The 27,156-nt window shown below is 35.4% G+C and overlaps 1 protein-coding gene across 7 annotated transcripts in view; it reads left to right on the plus strand.

The window, feature by feature from the left end:
* arid1b.L (AT-rich interaction domain 1B L homeolog) overlaps positions 1-27,156 on the plus strand; it is a 229,256-nt gene that overhangs the window by 32,668 nt on the left and 169,432 nt on the right. For 4 of the 7 annotated variants that reach the window (XM_018263082.2, XM_018263083.2, XM_018263085.2 and 1 more), the window contains exon 3: positions 24,897-25,043. The exons of the other annotated variants lie outside the window; for them this stretch is intronic. In XM_018263082.2, the coding sequence (XP_018118571.1) occupies positions 24,897-25,043 (147 nt within the window). The remainder of the gene's footprint in view (positions 1-24,896; positions 25,044-27,156) is intronic. 7 annotated transcript variants of the gene reach the window in all.

The following is a 27,156-nucleotide window of genomic DNA, read 5'->3' on the forward strand; positions in this document are numbered from 1 at the left end:
CAGAAAAGCGGGTGGGTCAGAATAAATTGAAGATGATGTATTTTCAGACAGAATTCATTGTTTAAACGTAACAATAATAATGAATTCTGTGTATATATGTATATATATATATATATATATATATATGTATATATGTATATATATATATATATATAGTGAATAAAGTACCCCCTTTTGTAAAATATAAGGATATTATAAGTTACCGAGGAGTTTCATGACCATATAAAAACACGAGGCCGAAGGCCGAGTGTTTTTATAAAGGTCATGGAACTCCGAGGTAAATTCTAATATCCTCATATTTTGCAACTGGGGGTACTTTATTTATTATAATACACAAGTTTTAGGGAGTCATGTGACAGAAATTACATCAGAACTCACTGTTTATAACTGATGACATCAGTACTCACCGTTTATAAGGATATAATTTACAAGATATTCATGGCTTTTGTGTATTATATATATATATATATATGTGTGTGTATGTATATATATATATATATATATATATATATATATATATATATATATATATATATATACACACACATACATACACATACACAGTACAGTATGTATATATATTCTCTCTTCAACTTTTCTTTTTTTATAAATTCTTTATTTTGGTTTAATATGCAACACCAGACATACATGAGTAAAATATCACCATTGTAAAGAAATATCTCTTCAACTTTTCTATATAAATTCATCTGTGCATAGCTTTCCCCTAAATCATTAGCCTCTAGGTCTCTTTTCCCAGTAAATTCAATCTCTCTGTATAATTTTTTTATCTTTCTGGTTTTGGGCTTCTGCACCCTCCCCAAATGCATCAGTCTCTCTCTTCAGTCAAAGGGAGAGCTTTTTCAACGTGAGCAAAATAAATAGAACTTATGCTAAAAAATATATAGCCTATACACTAGTGTTCAAATGTTTAGAGAAACATTAGTGTTCAAATGTTTAGAAAAAACATTTGTGTTCAGATGCAGATTTTGTCCACAGTGTTATCAAATAAGAATGTTATGACATTGACGGTTATATCAAATAAGAATGTTATGACATTGTAAATTATATTGATGATAAAATCTAATGGATCATAAGAGAGATTTAAAATATCCATGTCAAAGAAATTTTCCTTTACATACTTTATCTTATGGTTTGACAGCGCTAAACAATGCTTAAAGTGCTCATTGATATGGGTTTACACATCTTCTTGCTGACTTGAATCATGTGTCAATGCTTATACATGTGATGTGATCATTATTTGATTAGGGCAAAGTAACATACTAGGGAGTTCTTAGGCTTCTAGCCAAGTGTCAACCTGACTTAATATGTCTGAGCATTGTGCTCATATAAATCACTTACTTCATTATAAGTATAAGACAAGTTGTATGTATGTATTTGTGAATATGTGTTGGATGTTTCATTTAAAACCATGTTTATTTTATGTAGTACAGGTATGGGATCTGTTATCTAGAATTATTGAAACCTGTGGTGTAAAATGGGTCTTTCTGTAACTGAGGTCACCATGTCTTAAGCCTACTAAAAAAACAAACAGTAAGATTGTTTGACTTCAGGTGCAAAATACTACCTTAGTATAATATGTAGATACTTCCTAATTTCTTTTCTGGATATTAGATCAATCAAGGAAGCATGTAGCTCAATGCTATTTTCAGTTAAGTATGATTTGGGTCTCTGTCAAAACTGTACAAGGTATTTTAAATATGAAAAAAAATGTAAATGACTACTACAAGTTAAAACTTATTTATTATTGTAGCCATGTTCCGGTTTATAGTGTTAACTTAATGCTTACCCAGTAGCACCCCCACCCAAACCCTCCAATTGAATATAGCTTTATTTAACTGAAATGAGTGCACCCAAACATACTTAACTGAAATGAGTGTTTAGCTAATTATTCATTGCCCCAGTTCTAATATCCAGAAAGCAAATAAGGGAGCATCTAGACATGTGATCATAATGTAAAAATGTTAACCCAAATTTTTCCCGCTTTTGCTTACTAGTAGATCACAGGTTACACTACAGATGCCTAAAACTCAAAAGGGTTAATTTTCTAACATAGGTGCTAAATGTTAGTTTTTTTTTTTGTCAAAGCAACACCTTAGTAATTAATTGGTAGCTGTAAGTAATTGCCCCAGAGATGGATTTTTTTTCCTTTGGAGATATATACAGTGTTACTCACATATTATCATTCCAATTTAGTTGAGTTACAAGACATATCCTCCTACTTTACTGAGTGGGTTAGGTGCAATAACAATAAAAGTCTATGGAGGGATCATTTTTTTTACCTGCCAAGCTGGGAATTGCATGGGTGAGCCAACAGAAGTGTATGCAATACTAACAAAGGCAGCACAGTCTTTTTGAAGATCCCTATCTTAATACAACCTACATTTTTATTATATTGAAATGCAACCTCCATGAAAATGCTGGGCAAAAACAGAGAAACATTTTATATTACCTATGATAAGAAGGTTTCCTTAGGACCAGTGTCAGGCAACTGAGACCGTTACGTTGGGTGTAGTATAGGAAGGTGACAGAGTACCATAGTTTAACTTGTCAGTGGGCATTCACAGCTCTTTCTAAATAGCAGAGGTCATCATGAAATGTATGCCTCTTTTTAGTCAATCATAACCCATAAACCTCAAAACATTTTTCCCCTACTGATTTCACTGTTAAGACCAGTTGATATCACCCTTGATGGAAAACATTACTTCTATTACCAGATTAAATAATAGAGCAGGGTATTTTGCCTTCTGCAATTATAGATTTGTATGGAGATATATGTCACAGCTGAATACATGAAAGAGTGGAATAACTAGGAAGAGACTGGTAAACTTGATTAAGGGGTATGAAAGGAAACTACAGACTAACAATTGTATGAAAAGGGTACAACTGGCAAATGGAAAAAAGGTGGAGATTAGCATTTGCACAGACAGAAAAGAGTTGTCATAGGCATATGGTGATTTGGGAAAAGCCTTGACAGTTGCATGTGGAAAGAGGAAATGAGAGGGATGGGAACTTGTAACATGTAAAGTGAAAATAGAGAATAAGAGATTAAAATAGGGGTACGAAAGTGATATAATTGCATGTAAAGTCAAGGAACATAGATTGGTACATGGGGATAATGGAAAATAGAAATATGAGCATAGAGGAATAAATTTGTTATAGGGAAATGAGAGCGGCATTACATAATTCCCTAAAAATGTGGAACACAATCATTGTATTTTAATAGTTATATCTTATATATTTACCGGTATGGGATCTGTTATCTGAAAACCCGTTATCCAGAGAGATCCAAATTACAGGAAAGGCCATCCATGACTCGATTTTAATCAAATAATACATTTTTTTTTTTAAATATCCTTTTTCACTGTAATAATAAATCGGTACCTTGTACTTGAGCCAAACTAAGGTATAATTAATACTTATTGGAGGCAAACCAATCACATTGTTTTTATTTAATGTTTCAACTAATTCTTTGTAAATGTAAGATATGAGATCCATTATGGAAAAACCTCTTATTCCAAAACCTGAGTGAGCATTCTGGATAACATGTCATATACATGTGTATATACTGCATAAACAAATATTGATAAATGCCATAGGGTATGGGTTGGTATAATAAGCCACATTTGCTTTGGGAACCAGAATACTTAGAATTCTGAGACTAAGGAAAGCAAATGTAGCTAAAAGCTGTTGAACAGAATTGCTATAATTCAAACCAAGAAAAACAATTGCTCTGCAAACGAAAATACTGATCTTCAAATACCTAAATAACTGTGTGAAAAAACATTTGCTATGCAGAAAGTATCGGATCATTAATTTACCTTTGTAAAGCCTTCAGTTAGGAGAGGAAAATATAAATTATCGCAAATACCCTGGAATAAGTTCTTGGAAAACTGTGTGAAATGATTAAAATAAATAAGGCATTCACATATAGAAACGCCGTAAGTTCTGTCTTTACCAGACCCCACCCTTGTTTTAATTGTAAACTGTTTCCTCAAGTGTTTTACCCAATGGCTGGCATAAAGAGGATTTTGTAAAGGGGTGCAACATTAGAAATCCATACACTTTTAAGATGTCCGTAACACAAAGCATCATGTAAGGTCACTAGGACCCGGAAATAATAATGCCCTGAAAGTATTTACAAATTATGTTTACTTTCCCTGAACTTTGAGATTTCTTTACTTTTTCTGAGCATGATATTATTGTTTAGAAATATCTGTAGATTTTCTAGAAGGGCTATTGGATGCATGTCTGAAATCTGAAATCTAAATCATCAAACATAATATAACTAGCGGGGTTTCATTTAAATAATGAAGTAGATAAAAGGTCTGATCAAGAACAATTTACCACTTATATAACTGACCTATCTAGCCAGAGGCTGCCCGGATAAATATAACAAAATTTGAGATGAATGGACTGAGGCCTGTTCCGGATAAAGGACGTATATATAAGTAGCTCATTAGAAAGGTTGATAGGATATAAAAGAACTGTTAATGTGATAATGTGACAGCTTAAACTGCTATTGTATAATGTTGATACTGTACCCCCTTCCCCTTTTGTTTTCTGTACCCTTACCCCAAGAAAAACAGGAAAATAAAAACTGTTAAAAAAAAAAAAAGTAGATAAAAATATGACGACACAGCTGGACTGAAAACAATCACAGTACAGGTGAACTGACAAGACTGTAAAAGGACACAGCATCTACAATAGTTGTTATATTCTATTTTTAGAGACGATGAGTGTATTGAAATGTAATTTGTTTTTTGGCTATATGTCCCCTTTAAATAAACCCAGGAGGATTGTTTTGCCTCCAAAATGGATTTGTGCAGTTTAGTTAGGATTCTGTACTTTTTTTAAGTATTACAGAAAAAAAAAATTAATAAAACATTTTTTAACAATTTTTTTCTTAGTGAGCTAGCTGTATGGTAGATGGCCTTCCTGATAGTCAAAGTTTTTTGGATATTAGGGTTTTGGAAGTTGTTGTCAAAAGAGGACTTTGTATGTCTGAGTGTTGAGAGTACTTTGTGCTGTTTATATGTAGCTAAATGCCATTTGGTGTGGAAAGTGTTGTCTTTGACCCTTTCTGTTCCTAAATTGTAGTTCTTAACCATAGTCTTTTATTTCCTAACACTCCCTTCATCAAGTTTTTGTGCAGTTTTGACCCCCCATATTATTATTATTTTATAAACAAATCTACTATGTTCATAGCATGTTTTCTTTTCAGTTAGACTGAAATGAGATCCTCAAGTATGCATGGTTGTTTGAGCACTAATTTGGTACTTTGTATTCCTCTCTGGTCTGTTTGTAGCATTTAATGTTCGAACATCTCTCTGGTTGGTTGGATCCATATGTCATTCAAATGGGAAACTGCAGCTTGGCGTTGGCTTGACACTCAGTCAGCCATGTAGCACAATGATAGAATTATGAAAAGACTGTGTCTGTTCATTGGACCAGGGGGATTTACAAGCACTATTCCTAGATGCGCCTAAATATAATATTGCTGTGCCTTGGCTGATATGTTGAGGCCTTTATTTAGTTGCTGCAGAAGTATAAAATCTTTTTGTTTTTGCTTATATATGATCTATACATATACTGTAGATATAAGTTAAAAAATGTTTTATCAGGATGCTAAATATAGCAGGTCGTATTCTCTCAATTATTTAAATACATTCTTTTTTGAACTGCAAGATTTGTAGAATCAAAAGGGTTTTTTATGTTTAACGTATTTTTGTTGTAATGTATGTGATGTAAATATACTACTTATTTACCATTTTAAAATATATCCCCAATGCCAGAATATGTCCAAATTATTTTCTACATTGAACTTGAATTAGTTAAAATGGCGCAAAAAGCATTACGTGTTTTTTTACCCTGGTTTGTTCTGTATCCTTGTTTTTGCCGCCCCCCCCCCACTTTTTCTCTTCACCATTTTAGCTCAGTGAAGTTTAAATGGATATTTGACAGGTAGACAACAGAAAATCTTCTTTAAAAAAATCTTCTTAGATGCGCACAAAATAAGAACTATAAGAACCATATATTATGCAGTAGTTTTATGTGTGTAGTTTTGTTACCTAAAAAGAAATTTCCCATTCTGTGTTTTGCATTGATAAAAACCCACAAGGTTAAAAAAAATATAGTTTGCATCTGTAACACTAAACTGTTGACTGTTTGTGGAAGTGTCTTAAGTGTTTTAAGAGAAGTCTACTTATTCAATATACATTGCCGAGCTGAAATCCACAGTGTGCACCTAAAGCCTGGCTGATGCTGGGGTTCTGGGTGCAGGCAAGGAAAAAGACTGTCAGTGTTGGATCATTTTTTCCGCAGCCCAAGAAGATCCGGAAGGTGGCACCCATGAGCTCCACTGCGCTAATCTGTACAGATACGTGAGCATGCAGTTAGGGACACTTTCTGGAGTAGTGAACTATGTGGGGGGTGGGCAGAGAGGGGTGAGTATCTAGGGTAGTAGTTGTGGCTTTTCTTATAGGGGGGTTTAGTTCTCCTTTAAAATTACGGCTGATGGGTTTATGTGAACCCCTGCCAGCAGATAAATGCTAGTGACCACCTAATACTGCCCCTGCCTCCTACTATTCATTTCAAATGTGTGAACCTGTCATTGCATACAAGGTTTCAAAGACACCCAAGTGTGCATTTTCTGGCAGAAATGCACTTATGTTCACAAGGCAGCAGGTGCATTTGAAGCAAATGACAGAAGGCAGGCAGTATTAAGCAGTCATTGGTGTTTCTCCTCTGATGGAGATTCTGCTATTAGCCTAAGGCTACTGTCACATTTTCTGCACCAGCCTAAAAACAGACAACTTCCAGTCCTGGGAGAGCACACATTGGAGAAAGTACGACATGTGACCGTAACTTTAGCAAGTATTTGTTTGGGCTGTTGTGTGATAATGGTATGTGTACAGCAGAATCCCTACTAAGAAGGCTTTTATTCTGTTTATGAAGTAGCTGAGAAAACAGATATGAGTGTTTGCTGCAAAAGTACTCACCTTTAGACGACTTTGCTAAGTTGCATTTACAGAAGTGAAAACTATAAATTTGCATGTAAGAACAGTGAAATCCTGTTGTGCTAAACAAAAAAAATGTAATGGACTAGTTGTTGACTTTTCTTTTCTTGAAATTGATGTTATTATTTAAATAGAGCCATGGTCTTCCCCATGTGCTTTACAAAGTAAAGGTGATTCAAATACGAGACAGTTTACATATACAAGCAAACATTTCACTAGAATATATGCAGTTACAATTCCATGTAGTTGGGAGCCAATAGCAAGGGTACTTTGTGGCATTGTTCATAAGTAATCCCTTGGTAAAGTAAAGCAAATTCTACTATTTTTGTTTTATGCCAGTTTCATCACCAAAGGACATTGTTAAAACAGAGTGAGTTGATGAGATATAAAGTGACTGCCACGAGATCTATTAAATATCAAGAATGTGCATCACATAGCCTGCTCAAGAACATTTGCTGTATTATTAGGTTTCTATTTTTATTTAACATATTGTTTTGGGATGATTGTACAACAAACTGCTATTTGGTAATTGCAGTATCTGGCTACCAAAAAGTCTTTTGCAAGACAGAATGAAAGAAAATTAGCAATGACCATGGGGAATTAAAGAAGTTAACGGATACATTTGATATGTTACCCTTACATCATGATGGGCATATTTATAGCTATACCCATTATATCTAAATTCCAGGTTGGGGTAAACTTGTTAAAAAAAGGCTAGGCTCCTATCCCAGTCACCCACGGACACACTTGTTGGACACTGAATTTACAGCTAAAAAGCTTGTGGTTTTTTTTGTTTATTTTTTTAGTGTTACTTTGATGAATCTTTATTTCACCCTCTTCCCCATCCCAACCTTTTTCTTTTCCATCCCTCCCGTCATTCCTTTTCTTATAATTTATACACCGAGTCGTATGGTGTTATATTTGAAATATGCTTAAAGGGGCTGTTCACCTTCCAAACACTTTAGATTTTTTTTTTTTAGATTGTTCCCCAGAAATAAAGACTTTTTTCAATTACTTTCCATTATTTATTTTTTATTGTTTTTCCAAAATCTAAGTTTAAAGTTGAATGTTCCTGTCTGGTGTTTGAGTCTGGAAGCTCAGTAATTCAGGTGCAGACTCTAAAATGTTACAATTTTGCAGCATTTAGTTGATACATTTCTCAGCAGCATCTCTGGAGTATTAGCAACAATTGTATCAAGTCTAACAGCTGCCTGTAATGAAACCCAGAGATTCTGCTCAGCTGGGACAAAGAAATGTATCAACTAAATGTATAATTTTAGAACAGTTTACAGGGTCGGCGACCCCCCCTCCCAGAGCTGTTTTAGAAGGTGAAAAATGACACTTTTACACTTCAATATTAGAAAAATGGTCACACATAGAAAATAGGTCATTGGAAAAAGTCATTATTTCTGGCGATCTATCTGAAAACAACTAGTTGTTTAAAGGTGAACCACCCCTTTAATAAAAACAAAAAAAAATGCTAGGCTGCTGCAAACCAATGAAAAATTTGCTATTAATATTTACTGCTTTAATATAGGAACCCATGTTGTGATAGCAACATTTTTTTGCTCCTCTAGTTTTTCTATTTTCTTTTTCTCCTGATCCTTGCTGTCTTCTCTGTTAAACACTGCACTGTGTAGTGTAATATAAAAAACACATTTTGTAAATCACACTTCACAGCACACAAGTCAAGAAAAGCATAATGTGCACTTTCTTGGCTCTGAGTTTACGAGGCATATGTTAAACAAAGTGTTCACAAACAAAATGAATAATGACGAATTGCTGCTAGTTTTTTTGGCATACGGTCGTGCTTACATGAAAGTGGAATGCAACCACTCCTCCCCAGTCATTATAATAATGGACATTGGTTGTCATGTAGGCCATTCTATTAATAAGCTTAATTCTCTGCCCATCCAGGATGTCTTCGCCTTGGATTTTCTTGTAATTTCTTGGAATATATTCAATTTCTCTGCTTAGTTTTTGTAAAATCAATGGTTTTGCATGAGATCTAGATTAAGGGGCCTATTTAACATTGCTCAAGTATTTATTTATTTTTTGACTATACCCTCATCTTTTTTATTTGTTTTGTTTTTTGAGTTTTTTTTTTTTCACTGAACAAAAAAGATTGACAGTTATTAGGCCCGAAACCCAGCCTAAGTTCATGAACTCACACACAAGGTTTCTTAAAGATTTCTCAAGCCCAAATTTTAAGCAATCTTAAATACACTCCTAAGTCTGGCATTGATCTAAAATGTGGTTTAATTAAGAAAGGTAATGTTTATATCACTGTCACCTACATTCATAACTTAAAGGTATTACTTTTGCACATAGCTGTGTGATATTAAAGGAATAGTTCAGTGTGAAAATAAAAACTGGGTAAATAGATAGGTTGTGCAAAATAAAAAATGTTTCTAATATAGTTAGTTAGCCAAAAATGTAATGTATAAAGGCTGGAGTGAACAGATGTCTAATAAAACAGCCAGAATCCAACTTCCTGCTTTTCAGCTCTATAACTCTGAGTTAGTCAGCGACTTGAAGGGGGGCCACATGGTACATTTCTGTTTAGTGAGTTTGCAATTGATCCTCAGCATTCAGCTCAGATTCAAAAGCAACAGATATGACCCATGTGGCCCCCCCTCAAGTCTCTGATTGGTTACTGCCTGGTAACCAGGGTAACCAGTCAGTGTAAACCAAGAGAGCTGAAAAGCAGGAAGTAGTGTCCTGACTGACTTGTTATACATCAAATCACTCCAGCCTTTATACATTACATTTTTGGCTAACTAACTATATTAGAAACATTTTTTATTTTTCACAGCCTATCTATTTACCCAGTTTTTATTTTTCCACTGAACAATTCCTTTAAAACATTTAAAAAGGTCTTATTTGGCAAGAAATGTAATGCTGCTGTGTAGTCATGGGGACTGCCATTCAAGTTAAATACGGCTATAAACAATAAGCTGTAAAGAATACAATGGTCTTAAATCCATGTTTTAATACTATAGTATGTCCATTCTTAAATATTCAACCAAATTCATTACTGTGCGCCAAAAGCAACCAATTTAATAGAGCATTACTCTATGCCAGCCAATTGCGGCCCGCGGACAAATTTACACAGGCAAGCAGTGTCTCTCCAGAAATCCATGATAATGTGGCCCACCCTGCCTCACCTGTGACCCACGGTGCTGAAGGTGCAATATATAAGGTGCAATATATAAGGTGCAATATAGACTGCACCAGCTGGCAGTGACACGCCTCTCACATAAGCAGCGCCTTTAGGGCTGGAGGTGAATATACGCACTAACGTGCCAGTAGTGCAGTAAAGCATTATGGTGCAATTGTGGTGCGTCACTAAGTAAGGGCCAGTAGTGCAATCTTCAATAGTAATACGTCGGTGCGTCTATTCACCTTCAGCCGGCTAAAGGCGTTGTATGTATGCTATAACGTGCTGCGTATGTGAAAATGACCCAACAATGATTATTTGTGTTATCAGTAATCAACAATATAATTAATTACTGATAACAATATGACTAATTACTAATAACACAAATAAACATTGTTGGGTCGTTTTGGGGATAATTTTTTTCTCAATTTTCCTTTTTTTGATTGAGAGTCGAATCATAGAGCACTAATGATTCTTAAAATTATTTTAACCCAAACAAGGGATTTATATTAAAGTAAATTGATTAATATATTTAAGTAAATTGATTAATAAGGTGTTGATCGTTATTATTAGTGCAATTAATTAAACCTCCTTCAATTAATTGAGGTATCTAAAGTGCCAGAGCTTAAATCAATAAATAATTCAGTAGACTTCAAGCATTAATTCTAAAGTGGCTTGTGCTAATATGATTTTCAATCAACAATCCACAATGAATTATTAGTGCAATTAATTGACCTTCTTCAATAAGGTATCTAAAGTGCATACGCTGAATGGTCGGCCCCCACACATTTTTACCTCACCAAATCTGGCCCTTGTTGCAAAAAGTTTGGACACCTCTGCTCTATGCTCTCTGTGTGTCTGCACTAGAATATTGCATTTAATTATTCAAATATTTAAAGGTGCTTTATTTATGCATATCGATTGGCAACAATACTACTTAATGAACCTCTGAATTATCCCTTAATATTAATACTGAGAGATATAACCTCTTTCGTTGCAGCAAAAACATTGATGTCACAATAGTAAACCCGTGAGACCTAAGAGTGCAGTAAATTTTGTTTGTGTTTTCAGTTTCAGCATTAAAAAGTTAATATGAATATGCTATTTGTAATCACAAGTATTTGTCTTTGTAACAGTACTGCTTTTCCTAACAAATTTTCTTCTACCTTTTCCACACCTCATTATGTTGTATTTTTACAGTTTTGAAGGGCTTTTTATGTGCTTAAGAACAGGAGCTAATACAAGACTCCACTAAAATCAGAGCCAGATGCATTTACGTTGTTAAAAAACATAAAATCTTAAATCCCCATTGAGAAAGGTAGGATTTACAGTCTTTTACAATAAAAAGTAATACAGTGAAAATCCTGTGGGTTTGGAGTTTGACAGATTTTTTTATTCCAAACAAGTATATAATATTATGTTCTGAATACATGAAACTTTTTAGAATTGTCCTCCCTTTGAACAGAATGACATGGTAATAAAGCATCAGGTTCATATGACCTTGGGCAATTTAATTATCTCCCTGTGCCTTCAGGAGCAAAAATAAATGACTGTGCCTTAAAGGGACCTCGGTGACCTTAATGGTTTTTATTGTTATTGTAACATCTGTAAACTGTTACTGTGATTACTTTTGCAATGCTTGTACTCTCTAAGTTCTGTAGACCCAGATGAGCTACGTATTATGCTGTATCTCTATAACACAAAATACACAGGATTTGCTGTTTGTGTTTCTGTTAATCATAGCTTTCTGTGAACTGCTTCTGTATTACTGTAATTTTTATAATAGACATTATTTGGCTTCTAATCCGTAAACCTATTCCTACTTCCCTGATACTTTGAATGTAATCTTATCTTTTTTTTAATCCTCAATTCTTTAATTACTTTTTTTATTAGATTAATTTTCTGCCTTCCTCTCCCTGACTTGCTGTGTTCTGCTACACCTTGACTGTGCTGCTTTGTTGACTAATAACATATTATAACAGCCGATTTGCTTGTTACAGATAGCAGTAGTTTTGTAAACTGACGTATCACAAAGCTGCACAGACACATGGGTTGAAGAGCTTCTGGGATTTTAGGATTCTTTATATTAGTCAACTAACTATATATTCACAGCAGATGTGCTTGTTAAGTTGTCCATTTCCACTGACATAATGCAGTGTTCTGTAAACAAGTCTATATACATAGATATGCTTCAACATATGATTGGACATTGTTCTTAAGAATTCTGGATTCCTTCCGTAATGGCAGGTTGCCCTGTCCCAGTGGTAGCAAATCACACACCATTATGCTAGCACCACCATATTTGATAACTGCTATTATGTTTTTACTGATGAATGCTGTGTTTGCTTTACACCTGACATAATAAGACTTGTGGTATCCAAAGAGTAACATATTTGACTTGTCTAAACATTATTCAGAAGCACTTGAAGATCATCTAGTTGTTCTTTGGCAGTGCTCACTCTTCTTCCCCGAATATGTTTTTTTCCAGTTTGTTCTTATTGTAAAGTCATGAACATTGGCCTCAATTTAGGCTAAAAAGGTTGTTAGGACAAACTTAAACTTACATATTTGAATTCAGCATACATGTTTTAGTTGAATAACAAGGGAAGCCTGAAACCCTAACGTTGGCCAACACCTCCCTCTTGTAAATCATTATATATTTGAGGGAGAAAAATCAATACTTTTATATGGAATTACCTTGCATTTTTAATTGTTGTGCCATCTTGTATCCACTGCACCTTCTTTCTGCCCACCCATGATTCTCCAGGCATTGAATCGTTCTTGCATTTAATTGATGCACTGACAACCAGTAAAGCACAGTGGAGCATACAGGTTTTTCAAAATCAATGGGCATCATCTTGGAAACTATGATCTTCTTCTTTCATCTGACGTTTATGGATACTATGAATGCTCCCTTTCATATGGCCACCATTTATGATGAGTATTTCCTTGTCCTTAAATAACATATCTTTGAAAAATAACGATGGGTATTTGGTACCAATTGGCAAATTTTTTGTCTTGTTTCACCTAAAAAATGACGCCCATAGACTTGTATGGCGATGTGCGTCAAAATAAAAAGTCGCGTGTCAAAAAAATTTCACCGCGCAACAATTTTTTTGATGCCCATAGACTTTAATGGACGTCGGCGACATTTCGCTGGCGAATCGAAATGGGTCAAATTCGCCCATCCCTAGTATTTGGTTGTTAAAGAAAACCTAAATTTTGATCTTTTTCAAACATACTTAATGAGTTAAAACTGAGATTAACTGTCTGTCTACATTTTACATTTTTCTCCCACAGTTTCAAGCCTCTAGGGCTGATAGATTTTTATTTTGCAGTTGCATTGTGATCAGTGGGAAATTAGTTTATAGCAGCCTGTGGGGAAATATTATCAGTTGTGATACCCTTTCACATGCAGTTAAGAAAGCCCATTGTGAGATGCATTTTATATTTTTCTCCCATTCAGCTAGTCGCGAGATTTCCTTTTAGTTGTCAAGAATTTAGAAAAAAACGACATAGCTCTTGAGCTATCAAAATGAATTTTTCCTGATTCCTCCTTTCTAATTCTTTTCCCCCATCATTTGAGCTTTGTTGCAAGATAATAGGATCTGAATAAAATTGTTGTAACGGTTTCCATTTTATTAGATTGCATATTAAAGAGCCAGCTGCTCTCCCATTGTCCTTTTTGAAGTTCACCAATAAATTTGCTTGCCTGGTGTCTTGAAGAGCACAACCTGCCCTTAATATTTATATTGTGGGCTGCATTCTGCAGTTGTCTTATTTATTTTTTTTAAAGGAATATGAGAGATCACAAAAATTAATGGATGATATTGAGGTGTTATAGATCAAAATTTAAAGAAGCAAGTTTCCAAAACATGAACAATGAAATATAATCTGTTTCAGCATTTGTTAATCACATTCATTCATGTTTTCCTTAGTTTTGATAAATATCTATCATTGTAATTTTTTGTTGCATACTTAATGTGTATATACACACATAGATGACCTCTGTTTATTATCAAAACAGGTGTGGGATTCGTTATCCAGAAAGCGCTGAATCCCATAGACTCCGTTTTATCCAAATAATCCAAATTTTCAAAAATTATTTCCTTTTCTTCTGTAATAATAAAACTGTATCTTGTACTTAATACAAACCATGATATAAGTAATCACTATTAATGTTTACATGATTTTCTAGCAGACTTAAGGTATGGACATCCAAATTACAGAAAGATCGGTTATCCGGAAAACCCCAGGTCCCAAGCATTCTGGGATTATCTAGGCATAACACACATACATGTCTCCTAGTGTACCCTTTCTGTACTAATACACTGTGTGTGTGTATATACAGTATATAAAAATGATATTTTATAGAAAAACTGTTTGTTTTTTCTAAAGATAGGTCCCACGTTGACCGAAACGTTTACATTTTTTCTATATGTTATAGGTCCCTTGACCTATAGTATTTTACACACACACCTTCAGTTCAATATTGCATTATTGTATTTTGCCTTTTGATATTTTATAGCATATATTACATAAGAGTTGCATTTTATTATCACTGTATATCATTTTTAGCATATAATAAAGTGCAAATGAGGAAAAAAAGTATTTGAATTTTGAATCAACTACTTATACAATTATTTTGCTGTAGGAGGTAATTGTAAGGCACTCGACACACTATGAATATTATGAGTCAGGTTTCAAAACTTTACTTGAGGGGATGCAGGCTTTGATCTGATTGTCATCATGGGTATTTTGTAGAAGTTTTTAGCATATGATTTTACTTCCACCCTCTCCAAAAGCATGATACCCCTTCAAAGCTCTGCCATGGACTGCATGCGTGATTAGCTTTAGGAAATCTTTCTGCGCAGATAAGTGTTAAGACTGCCCAGCTCCAGAAACCAAATATTCAAGCATTACAAGAAATGTCATTGCTATCTCCTGATGAGTTGTTAGTAATCGTGCTAGTGATTGTTGCAAAGGTTGTTGAGTAAAGGTTCTGTTTTTCCAAGACAGACAAATGTTGCTCCAGCACCACCTGACAGGGCAGAAAAGCACATCATATTCTATAAAGGGGTTGTTCACCTTCAAACAACTAGTTGTTATCAGATAGATCACCAGAAATAACGACTTTTTCCAATAAATTTCTATTTTCTATGTGTCACGGTTTTTCTAATATTGAAGTATAAAGTGTCATTTCTCTCCTTCTGAAGCAGCTCTGGGAGGGGGGGTCGCCGATCCTGTAAACAGTTCTAAATTGATACATTTAGTTGATACATTTCTTATCTTTGTCCCTGCTGAGCAGAATCTCTGGGTTTCATTACAGGCAGCTGTTAGAATTGATACAATTGTTGCTAATACTCCAGAGATGCTGCTGAGAAATGTATCAACTAAATGTTGCAAAATTGTAACAGTTCAGAATCTGCACCTGAATTACTGAGCTGCCAGACTGAAACACCAGAGACAGGGACATTCAACTTTAAACTTAGATTTTTTTTTTTTACTTTAAACGTAAAAAATAAATAATGGAAAGTAATTGGAAAAAGTCATTATTTCTAGGGAACAATCTAAAAACAACTAAATTGAAAAAAGTGTTTGGAAGGTGAACAAACCCTATAAGTAGTTCAATCTAGAGTGGTCACCTCTACTATTTAAGCATGTAAGTTGCCCTGTTTTGGTTAGGGGTTTTATTTCTTTTATTTTGGGTCATTTTACACTTAGGGGCAGATTTATCGAAGGGTCGAATTTCGAAGTAAAAAATACTTCGAAATTCGACCATCAAATTAAAATACTTCGACTTCGAATATTGAAGTTGAAGGATTTTTCACCGAATTTGGCAATCGAATGATCAAAGTAAAATTGTTTGACCGTACTATTAAATCGTTCGTATTGAACGATTCGAACGATTTCAGCGATCGATCGAAGAATTCTCCTTTGACCTCTAAAGACTTAGAAAAATGTTGTAGAAGGTCTCCATAGGCTAACATAGCACTTCGGCAGGTTTAATTTGGCGAAGTATTGAAGTCGAAGAGACAGTACTTCGATTATCGAATGGTCGAATATTCAACGATTTTTACTTTGAACCGAAGTCAAAGTAAATTCGAAGTCGTAGTATCCTATTCGATGGTCGAAGTATCCAAAAAATTACTTTCGAATTTCGAAATTTTTTTTTGAAAATGTTCTCCTTTTTCTCTGTAATAATAAAACAGTACCTTGTAATTGATCCCTAATATACAATTAGCCCTTATTGGTGGCAAGACAATCCTATTGGGTTTAATTAATGTTTAAATTACATTTTGCAGACTTAAAGGGGTTGTTCACCTTCCAAACACTTTTTCAGTTCAGTAGTTTTCACATTGTTTTCCAGAAATAGACTTTTTTCAATTGCTTTCCTTTTTTTTTTTTTTTTTACTGTTTTTCCAAAATCTAAATTTAAAGTTAAATGCTCCTGTCTGCTATTTCAGTCTTGCAGCTCAGTTATTTAGGTGCAGATTCTGAACTGTTACAATTTTGCCACATTTAGTTGATACTTTTCTCAGGAGCTTCTCTGGAGTATTAGCAACTATTGTATCAATTCTAACAGCTGCCTTTGAAGAAATTCAGGGATTCTGCTCAGCAGGGACAAAGATAAGGAAATGTATCCATTAAATGTATCAATTATGAACAGTTTACAGGGTCGGCGACCAACCCCTCCCAGAGCTGCTTTCAAAGGTGAAAAATTAGATTTACACTTCAATATTAGAAGAATTAGAAAGGAATTGGAAAAAGTCTTTATTTCTACCTGAAACAAACTGAACTGAAACAAGTGTTGGAGGGTGATCAACCTCTTTAAGATATGGATACAAAGAGAATCCCTTAAACAGAAAACCCATGTGCATGAGCATTCTGGATAACAGGTCCCATACCTTTTTACGTTTTATCTGGAAAAGAGATATAGCTTTTATTTCTGGGCCCCCGTTGGGTGAACATTTTTTGAAGCAGAACATAGTGGCGGATAAAGCTCATTGTGTTATGTAATGGTGAGTGCCCTGACTGACACAGAGCGCTGACAGCCAGATCTCAGCACAACTAATGCTCAAGTGAGCGAGTTCCTGTCACCACTTCATGTGCTTCAGTCAGGCACTCACCATTACATACCATGAGGAGAGGTGATTTGTGGACAGGACTGCTTTTTTGCACTGCCTCTTACCAGCAGTCAAATACTTCCATGTTGCATTGTCCATAGGATGGGTTATCAGATCACTTGAAAACGCTTTTAATTATATTGCAATCAGTGCAGCACCTTTAGCTGGATTTTCTAGTGTCCCTGAATTTTCAAGTGGTGAGCCTATATTAGGGGCATTGCATCCACCTGCAGTACACTGTCATTTGTAGAATATCAAAGTAATTTTACTGTGATTTAATTATTTTCTTTTAAATTAAACTTAAAGAAATGGGAAAATATATTCAATCAGCCATTGTCTGACTAGTTGCCTGCCCACAAGCGCTTTTTCACCCCCCCAACTGGTTTTCTGTTGTGTTTATAATTCTTTAACAAGAAAATATTGTGTCATGTGTCTTATCATTCCAGGAGATGTGGCATGATTTCATATATACAAAAATTATACAATTTCCATAGCAAGTACAACCCCTAGGTTTTAAAATAATCAGTAATGAGTCATATAATTCTATAGCAGTAAGTTTATGTAATATGTAATTTGTTAAAAAATTCTGATCATTTTTAAAATACACCAGTCTTTGTGCTCCAGCATAGTTTACTTTACCAAACACTATTTTTAATTTTTTTTAAACCATTTTCTGATTTGTGATGTTCCATTTAAATCTTCTATCCAAGGTCATCTGTAAATGTAGATCACTTTACGCTTTTTTGTATCTTTTGTGTATGTGTACAGAAATGATTTCCAGGTTTTTTTTAATTTTTTTTATAATTCTCCTTCATGTCACTTGTTAGCTGCTTTTCAAAGAATTCTTATAAATTGCCCTCTGTGAATTTCTGCTGCCTGCTAATCACATGGTAATCACTGCTCCTTTTTCTGCTCGTCTTCACCATTCTTTCTTCTTACTCCCAAAGCACTTTTCTTTTAATCCCAAACTCACCACTCATGTTCAGTCATGAGGTTACAAAGCTGACATTGCTGTCTCAGTAGAGGTTATCTCTTTAGATTTCTTGAAAATTTCCCTTTGGCATTTTCAGTTTGGCATTTGGCTCTCTGCAGGAAAGGGCTAAACCGCCCCTCCTATCTACCAAACTTTAAAGAGCAGAGTAGTATTTTCCCTAAAGCCAGGGAGTAGATTTCTGCCATGGCTTTCATAGCATAATGTTGATAGTATTTATGCGAGAGTGCATTTATACAGATATATAAATATATGTAACATGCGCTTTTTTCCCTTATTTGTTAGATCAGTGATCAGTGATCCTTATTTGTTAGATCAGTGATCTAGATCAGCATGGGCAATATGCGAGTGTTCAGGGGCCTTACATACAGCCCTGGACTACCCAGAATAACATATTTTTCCATGTTCTTGAATAAAATACCTTCTAAAACATTTTTTGATTTTTGACAGTATGAAATGTGTGCTCAGGGTTGGTTGTCTGAGCAATTATTGAATGAAGTGTCACGGTATTGATTTTTAATTGAGCTTGACAATGTAAATTGCTTTTATACACTTCTGCTTTGCAGTGCTGATGTCCTGTGCTCGATTCCAGCTTGGGCACAATCTGCAAGGAGTTTGTATATTCCCTTGTCTGCGTTGATTTTCTCCAGGTACACTGGTTTCCTCCCACATTTCAAATACGGCAGGTTAATTGGCTGTTGATAAAACTGATTCAAAGCAAATTAGGAGCCACACACTTGTGATTATAATGTATTTAACTTATTTATTTTGGCCACAAAGTGTGAAGGAAAAGCATAACATTTCTGATGAAAGGTGGCTTGACTGCCAAAAGTGTTATCCTTTTCCTTCATACTCAAATAAATGGTTAAATGCCTAATAATCACAAGCATGTGTGCTTTGAGTCTTGATAAATATGCCATACCAGGTATCCAGGGGGCTCCTGCGCCATCACAAAAGTGACTGCAATTTGTGGATACTACTTATACATTCTTGATAAAACTGACCCTATTCTGCATTTGAATGAGACCGTAAGGGACCTTGTAACCTTCACAAGGGCAGGTGCTGATGTGAATGGACTCCCGTAAAGTGCCTAGCGACAGGGAGGCATGGCAACAATGGGCACGGCCCCCATTAGTTGCCAGGGGGCAGCTGGAGTAGGCAGGGTTACGGAGGGTAGAACAGAGTGTGTGAGATGGGTTGAGATAGCAGTCAGATGACGGCTCCATTTTGGTAAGCGGGGTAACAGAGATCTCCCACCCTCCCTCCCAAGAAGTTTATGCAAGTGGGTGCCTATATAATATACAAAAAAATAAATAATATATAAAGATTAAAAGTGAAAATGAACTGAAATGGTGGTGGCACAAGCTATAGGGGAGGTTTTCACAGTGGTGTGCAGCGGTGGCCTATGTGAATAGGTGGTTGCAGCCGTAGCAGGTTGGGAACTTAAAGGAGCTACATAGATATATTTGGTAGATATATTTCGTCTCTTGCCCAGGGGCACAATAGTTAAAGCAAGCTTGGTGCGTGGTGTGGTTGCAGCTGGCGAGTAGCCTTTTGGTTGGTCAGATATGGTGGGGGGGGAGCATTGTAGGCCAGACATTTGGGCAGTTAGGAGGAAAAGCTAGTAAGGTGGTCTTAAGTTAATTGATGTACAGTGTAGTTGCCATGATGTATAATCTCTTATCAGAAAATTATTATCCAGAAAACTCCAAATTATAGGAAGGCCATTATGAGCAAATAAACCTAATTTTTTGATCCTAATTGAGCTGCATGAATCCATGTTGGCGGCAAAATAATCCCATTGGGTTTTATTTATATAGCTGTACTAAACTGCATGCATGCTTAGCTACAGTTCTCTGCTATCAATAAAACCTGTGCAGCAAGGCTTTCTAGTGGCTCCACCAACACTGGGCAGCAGCTGACCATTGAGGGCTGCCTGTTGGGCCCCACTGTTCTAGATGGACACAATTTTATGATTTTGAGGAATTCCCTGATCCCTGAAGTGGAACTAAAAGTGTGCAATAGAGGGCCATAACCACAAGACTATAATTAAACACTTATGCTAGCAGATGAGGACATCCATTTAGTGCTACTCTTACTAGCTCCATTTTGGAATTCATAAGGAAAATTGCTGTAATGGAATGACCTGAAGCAAAAAGGTAAATGCATTTCAAACCAAGAATGAAAAAAGAAGTGAGCAGAGCAAACCAGTAATTTCTCATAGTCTGTTCATTGCTTAAGGAAGGAACTAAACACATGCGTACCGTGGTAAAATGCTTTTACCATGCCTTCCCTCTCTTTCACATCAGGTTAAAACCATTCAATTTATCACTTTCCTGAATAGAGAAAATGTGGCACTTTTGTCAAAAATAATTTACCTTTTCGTATGGAAGTGCTATATATTCCTGATGTAACAGCAATAAAATAAGTAGAAATAATTAAATACCTGTTTGTGATAAAGTAATCATTCTGACAAGGGACTAAAACACTGTAAAAAGGACTTTTTTTTGTAAAGTAATGTTCTTAGTAAACAACTTTATAACAAGTGTATAGATAGGATGTTAGTGGCTAAAGGTATGCATATATTTGTTTCATAGTGGACTATATTTACTGTTGGTGATGTACAGTAGCAATATTAAAAAAAAAAACCCTAAACCAGGGTTATTTTATAGTGCAGATTGCACATTTAACACATGTAGTGTCTATAAAATATGTTTCTAATAAAAAATACCTATCTATATTTATAAAATATATAAAAATTATTCCCCCACTGGAGGTGTGGCTAATAGAACCTGCACTCCAGTTGTGTGACACACTCTATAAGTCCGCATCTCTGATGGACGAAACATTTTAAAGGAGAAGGAAAGGCTTGGTGCCAAATGTTAGGCACTCCCAAGTTTTGTATTGACTTACCTGAAACACTGGGCCGGTGCTCCTATAAGCAGAAAACTGCACCGGCCTGGGGTTATACCAGTGAGCACCACGAATCGATCCACTTCCGTCTTCTTCTTCCTTCAAATTTCCCGGGGCAAACACATGCGCAGTTAAACAGTTTTTAGTTAAAGTTCCATGTTAAGCACAAACAAAAACTGTGGTACCGTGTTAGCCAGTAGCAAAAATAACAAATAAAAAAACAAACAAATACAAAAAGTGTTGTAGAAGTGATACCTATATTGGCTAACAATAAAAAAAAATACTATTTTTTCTATTTTATTTATCTTTTATTGTTAGCTAATATATAATAGGTATCACTTCTACAACACTTTTTGTATTTGCTTGTTTTTTTATTTGTTATTTTATTTAAGGTTGGCTTTTCGTTCTACTGTGCAAGCGCAGCTGCACGAAGACAGAGGAAGGTGGAAGAAGATCGCTCCGTGGGGCTCACTGGTAAAACCCCGGCCCGGTGCAGTTTTCTCCTGATAGGAGCACCGGCCCGGGGGGTTTCAGGTAAGTCAATGCAATCACTTGGGGGTGCCTAAAATGCCTTTCCTTCTCCTTTAATGATAGGAGCAGGAGTAAGAAACTTGTATTAGAAATGGGGCTTTCTAGAACCAAGAAGCAATATGTCATGTGGAGCAATATTTGGAGGAAAATGGAAAGGCAAATCACGTCTTTGCAGAAATGTGTTACACTGGTTTGCAATTTCGTAAAAATGAGTTGAAGTAATATTTTTTTAATGAAAAAGTTAACATTTTGGACATCTGGAAGTTTCTGTTGTATTTTACCCTTTATAGTTTAGAATACAGAAATCTGGAAGTGAAATATTTATTAGTCAGGCTTGTAGGCACCGATTATATGGTCACTATAAGATTTGCTATAATCAGAAATATCTAGTGTGTGGCTTAATATGATTGGTCAGATCTTGATCAGGTCTATCCACCTACAGTATTTCAGTCCACCCAATGGTGACCACCTTTTCCCAAAGTGGTATCTGTAGTGGTACCATAGAGACATTGACTATTCCTTACTAATTTCTTCTTCTTCTTCCTGCTTTGCCTTTATGTGGTTCTTTTTATTTATCTACATTGCCATCTTTATTTTGTTCTCATATAGTGTTACTAAATGCAGACTATGCACGGACTGTACACGGACTTACTGCACAATATATAGCTGACCTGTAGATTTCACAAACTGTTTGTTACCTGAGGCAATTTTTATCCTCAGTATAAAATTATGCTCATTATTAAATAATTTACACACTACTTTAATAAAGGGCAAAACTGTGCTACACTTTTTTCATGTTTAATCCATGGGTCATATCCTACTGAAAGGATTATTTCATATATTTGAAGTGTGCGGAACACACATGCAACCTGGGTGAGAGGTACAAAAATGAAAAAAAAATTCGGTAACCTACAATACCCATTTACACAGAAATTTTGCCTAACTTAAACTTTGCTGATGATTTTTCTCTCTGCTTAACATCATTTGTCACTCAAGTAAAACTAACAAAATGAACACAAAAACAACATATTCAGGCATTAATGAAAATATGGTTAATGTTCTGTCAAAGTATTACAGTCTATTTAACACTGGTTTAAGTGTTATCCTAACTGCCTAAAATAATACCGCAGAGTTTCTACTGAAATATGATATATCAAAACTAAACATATGGGCAAGAGGCAGTGAATGATGTGTGTTTCTAGAACATATGGGTGTTCTTGCATATAAAAGGCGTCTGTGGCATTAATAGCAACAGACATTCATTAAAAACCAATAACTATGAGAAAAACACACACAAATTGCTACATAAATATGAAACCTATTAGCATTTCAGAAATGTCTTAATGTTATGACCATGAACTTGAAATCTTTCCAGAACACTGAACCTAAAAAATTAAAATCAGTGGGCAGATAATATAATTTGAGTTCATAGCAGTGATGCAGTTTGTATGCAAATACATTTGGGGTACGTTCAGCTTCTATCTCTTGTAAAAATATGTGTAAACATTATGATCAATAAAGTAATTGTAAATACTATAAGAATACATGTTTTTAATATATATGAAGGTCACATGTATCACTCCATATTGCCAGGGACATAGAGCTATACTATATTTCTACTTTATGGGAGAAGGAGTACTTACTTACTAAACACCAATTAATATACTGCCACTAAAAGGACTATTTTTATTACAAATTTTAGACCCCGATTTAAAAATTCTAAAATCAGTGGCTAGCAAGCCTGCTTATGAATTAATTAGCCTTACAAGCATAAAATGAATCCAGTATTTGTTCAAAATCACAATTTCACATCAATTTGCCGTTGCACTTTGTCCAGTAATAATCCAGTCCACAGTTCATATAAAAATAAAGTACGCTTGTGTAAATAGCAGCACTGAAGGCAAATGTATAACTCTTTTGAAGTGCAATAAAGAACATGCAAGGATAGCCAATTTTTTTATCAGCTTGTCCTTAGTTTGTTGACTTATATTGCTGTTTAAAAGGCAGTGGCATACAAGGCATCTTGTTGCAGAATTAAAAGGTATTTTTAGGCATTTTGCCAGTTGCAGGGAGCACGACTCCTTGGGGGGGGAACAAAACACCCCATGTGCTGTCACCCTTAAAGGATAACTGTACCTCCCAAACAATGTACAGTAGGTCTCTTTAAAAATATATTGCATAAATCAGCTCATTTGTAAAACCTTGGTTTATGTGGTGTAAAAACAGCGGGATAATTCACCACACATCACCAGGCTTTACTGTGTAAAAAATTGGCATACATTTTTTACATGTTTTTTCTTAGAGTGACTTCCGCTGGAACTAACTTACAATTGTCTGAAGCAATGTAAAACAACAGTGGCAAATCTGGTGTTTGCATGGCGTGAAATAAAACACACCTTGATAAATTCGCCATCTTTTTCAACAAATTTTGTTTAAAACAGCATAATAAATATGCCTTGAAATGTATAAAACTCAGTTGCAGTTGTATTCTCTAATTAGCTCTAATAAGCATTGTTGCCCTGTCTGGCCACCTTCCCTGTTACCAAAATAGTCCTTATATTTTTTATAATAACCTAGAGGGTTGCATTGCCTAATGTTACTAGTGGCCATTTGTTGTACTTTCCTCTGGGTCAACCCCCTTTCTCTTATCCCCTATAATGGGATCTCTTATGGGAATCACAAAAATCCTGTAGAGCACCACATCCAGTCCATGCGTCTCTAGTTTACGAGCCTTGCCATAAAAGCAACACGAGCATCCTGTACTAAAACAAGGAGAAGGAAAATATAAACACATGGTGATATTTAAAATAATCCTAAATTCATCTCTGATCGTACCTTTATTTGATTTTTAGGTTTATTGATATTAAAATGGAAACAAAAAAAGTTAAATGCTAGTTTAACATGTAAGATTTCTGTTGTGTTTAATAGAATTTTATTTTATAAAATGTCATCATATAGACATCTGTAGAACACTGAAGTCAAGGTGCTGTTTAGAAATGATGCAGTAGTTTTTAATGTTCAGAACCAGTGACCGTCATATGTAAATGCATATAGAGCATTTTCATCAACAAAACTTAATGGCCACAGGTTTCCTTAAGTCCTCCTGACATTTGTACTTTGCTTGGCTCTTCTAACAGATGCCGCCTCAGTACGGTCAGCAAGGTGTAAGTGGCTACTGCCAACAAGGCCAACAGCCAAATTACAACCAGCAGTCGCAGCCTCAGTATCCGCAGCCTCAGGCTCAGTACCTGTCACAAGCTCAGCAGCGGTATCCACCCCAACAGGTAAGCAATGACATGCTTGTGGAAAAAGGGGCAATAAATACTAAAAACCTGCAACTGATTTTAAGTATCAAGATCAGCTTGGTGCCTTATGAGGTTGAAGGCCAATAATTGGACATATTTTCTTGCCAACACAAAGTTGTTTGCATAGAGAATTATGAATCATGGAATTACAGGCTTAGAGATGATGCCACTCTTGCCTTTGAGGTTAATTGAAAATTGGCTCATGAAGCTGAAATATCCAATTACATCTTTTAATGAATTGATGTCACATGTGCATCATTGAAGCTGTTGAAAGCATTACCTTTCACATTGATATGCACCAAATCCAGTACTAGATGTTTTTTGTTTTTGAAAATTCTAATGAATGAATGAAACCTTAGGAGCACAGAGCCTTTGAGATTGATTGATGATTCCCAATTATTTGTTTTTTGGTTAAGTTTTACTTAATCAAAATCTAATTATATATGCAAGTTGGGATTAGAGTAATTGAGTAAAACCTTTTGCAACACTTTCTTTATTCTATTATATTTCTTAGTGCATAAAAGATACCCTTTGAATAACGAGGAACTTACCAGTCTAATATAAGAATTAATTTTTTAAAAAATAACAAGGTTTGCTCCCATAGCAACCAGTGAGATGTTTTATGTACATTAGCATACCTGGTGAAAACATTGCAACTTTTATTGCATATCCCACAGCACATCCCTCTTGCTTTCACCAAAATGTAAAAATGTAGTGAGATTAGAAAGAAAGTACACACTTACTGGGGAGTTATACTTATTAAAAGTTGTCCGTCGTTAATTATTTGTATAATATTGCTGTAGAAAAGGGCAAAATACCTTAGAGGTCACTTCTTTTTAGTTCCACTGAAAGCAAAATTAGATTCCAAGTTCCTTGGTATGGCATATTTTCAGGTATCCTGCATAGTATGTCATTCTACAATGATATTTCATCCTCTGGAATTACCTCATTCATAAGACATTAGGCACAATATTATCATATATTACATCCCCTTTATCAAAGCCTGTTATAATAATTCTTGCTGTTTAAAAGTATTTAGTTTGTGCTTTAAAGGAACAGTTTAGTGTGAAAAACTGGTTAAATATGCAAAATGAGTAACCTTCAAGTGACGGATAATTTTAAGTACCTGGGGATAACGGTGCATAAAGATCCGATGTTGTTTTTGCAGCATAACTTATATCCCTTACAACGTCACTTTAAAGACACACTTGCACACTGGACCAAACTCCCTCTCACGCTACTTGGCAGAATTAATATATGCAAAATGATTTATCTTCCTAAATTTCTTTATATACTGAGTAATACCCCCTGCCACATACCCAAGAAAGCTTTACTTGATATTGATCGAACGCAATCTGAATTTATTTGGGGGAACAAAACGCCCACACTGTCTAGAGCTACCCTCAATGCTCCACAAGACCAGCTAGGACTGACCTCTCCCAATTATGAGCTGTACTATCTTGCCTCCCAGGCCTCGCATGCAGCCGGTTGGAAAGTGTTTGACGCTGATAACCCGGCATCCATAATTGAGGCACTGTATTTTACCTCTGTGGAAAGCCTGCACAATGCTTTATATAGAACTCGAAAAGATCTTGGCCCTTTATTACCTGTAATGGATGCCACTAAGAGAACCTGGGATGCAATTGTACAGTTCACGAAAGCTGATGTCACTCTATCTCCAGATTCCCCTCTATGGGGTAATAGTAACTACTCACACCTAGCCGCCTTCTCAGAGGTGGAAACGTGGACTAAATTTGGTCTGAAGCGGCTGTCACAAGTATACACGGATGGGACTTTTCACACACTTCCTAAACTACGCCAGCTCCTCTCTCTGCCTGACTTGTCTGAATTTCGATACAACCAGATTAGCCATCTTTGCTCAGCGCAATTCCCAACCCCTCCTCTGTGCTTACACAGCACAGGGATAGAGAAATTGATATCTCAGCCCACCAAGGTTAAGCTCCTATCCAATACAAATAAGCACTTGATTTCCAATAGATATGATCCCAGACCCAGGGTAAAATATAAGTGGGAGAGCAGTGGGGTTCGTATTGACCCAGATGATTGGGAAGAAATCATAGACAATTTATAT

Source organism: Xenopus laevis, chromosome 5L, assembly GCF_017654675.1.
Source record: "Xenopus laevis strain J_2021 chromosome 5L, Xenopus_laevis_v10.1, whole genome shotgun sequence".
Classification (NCBI taxonomy): domain Eukaryota; kingdom Metazoa; phylum Chordata; class Amphibia; order Anura; family Pipidae; genus Xenopus; species Xenopus laevis.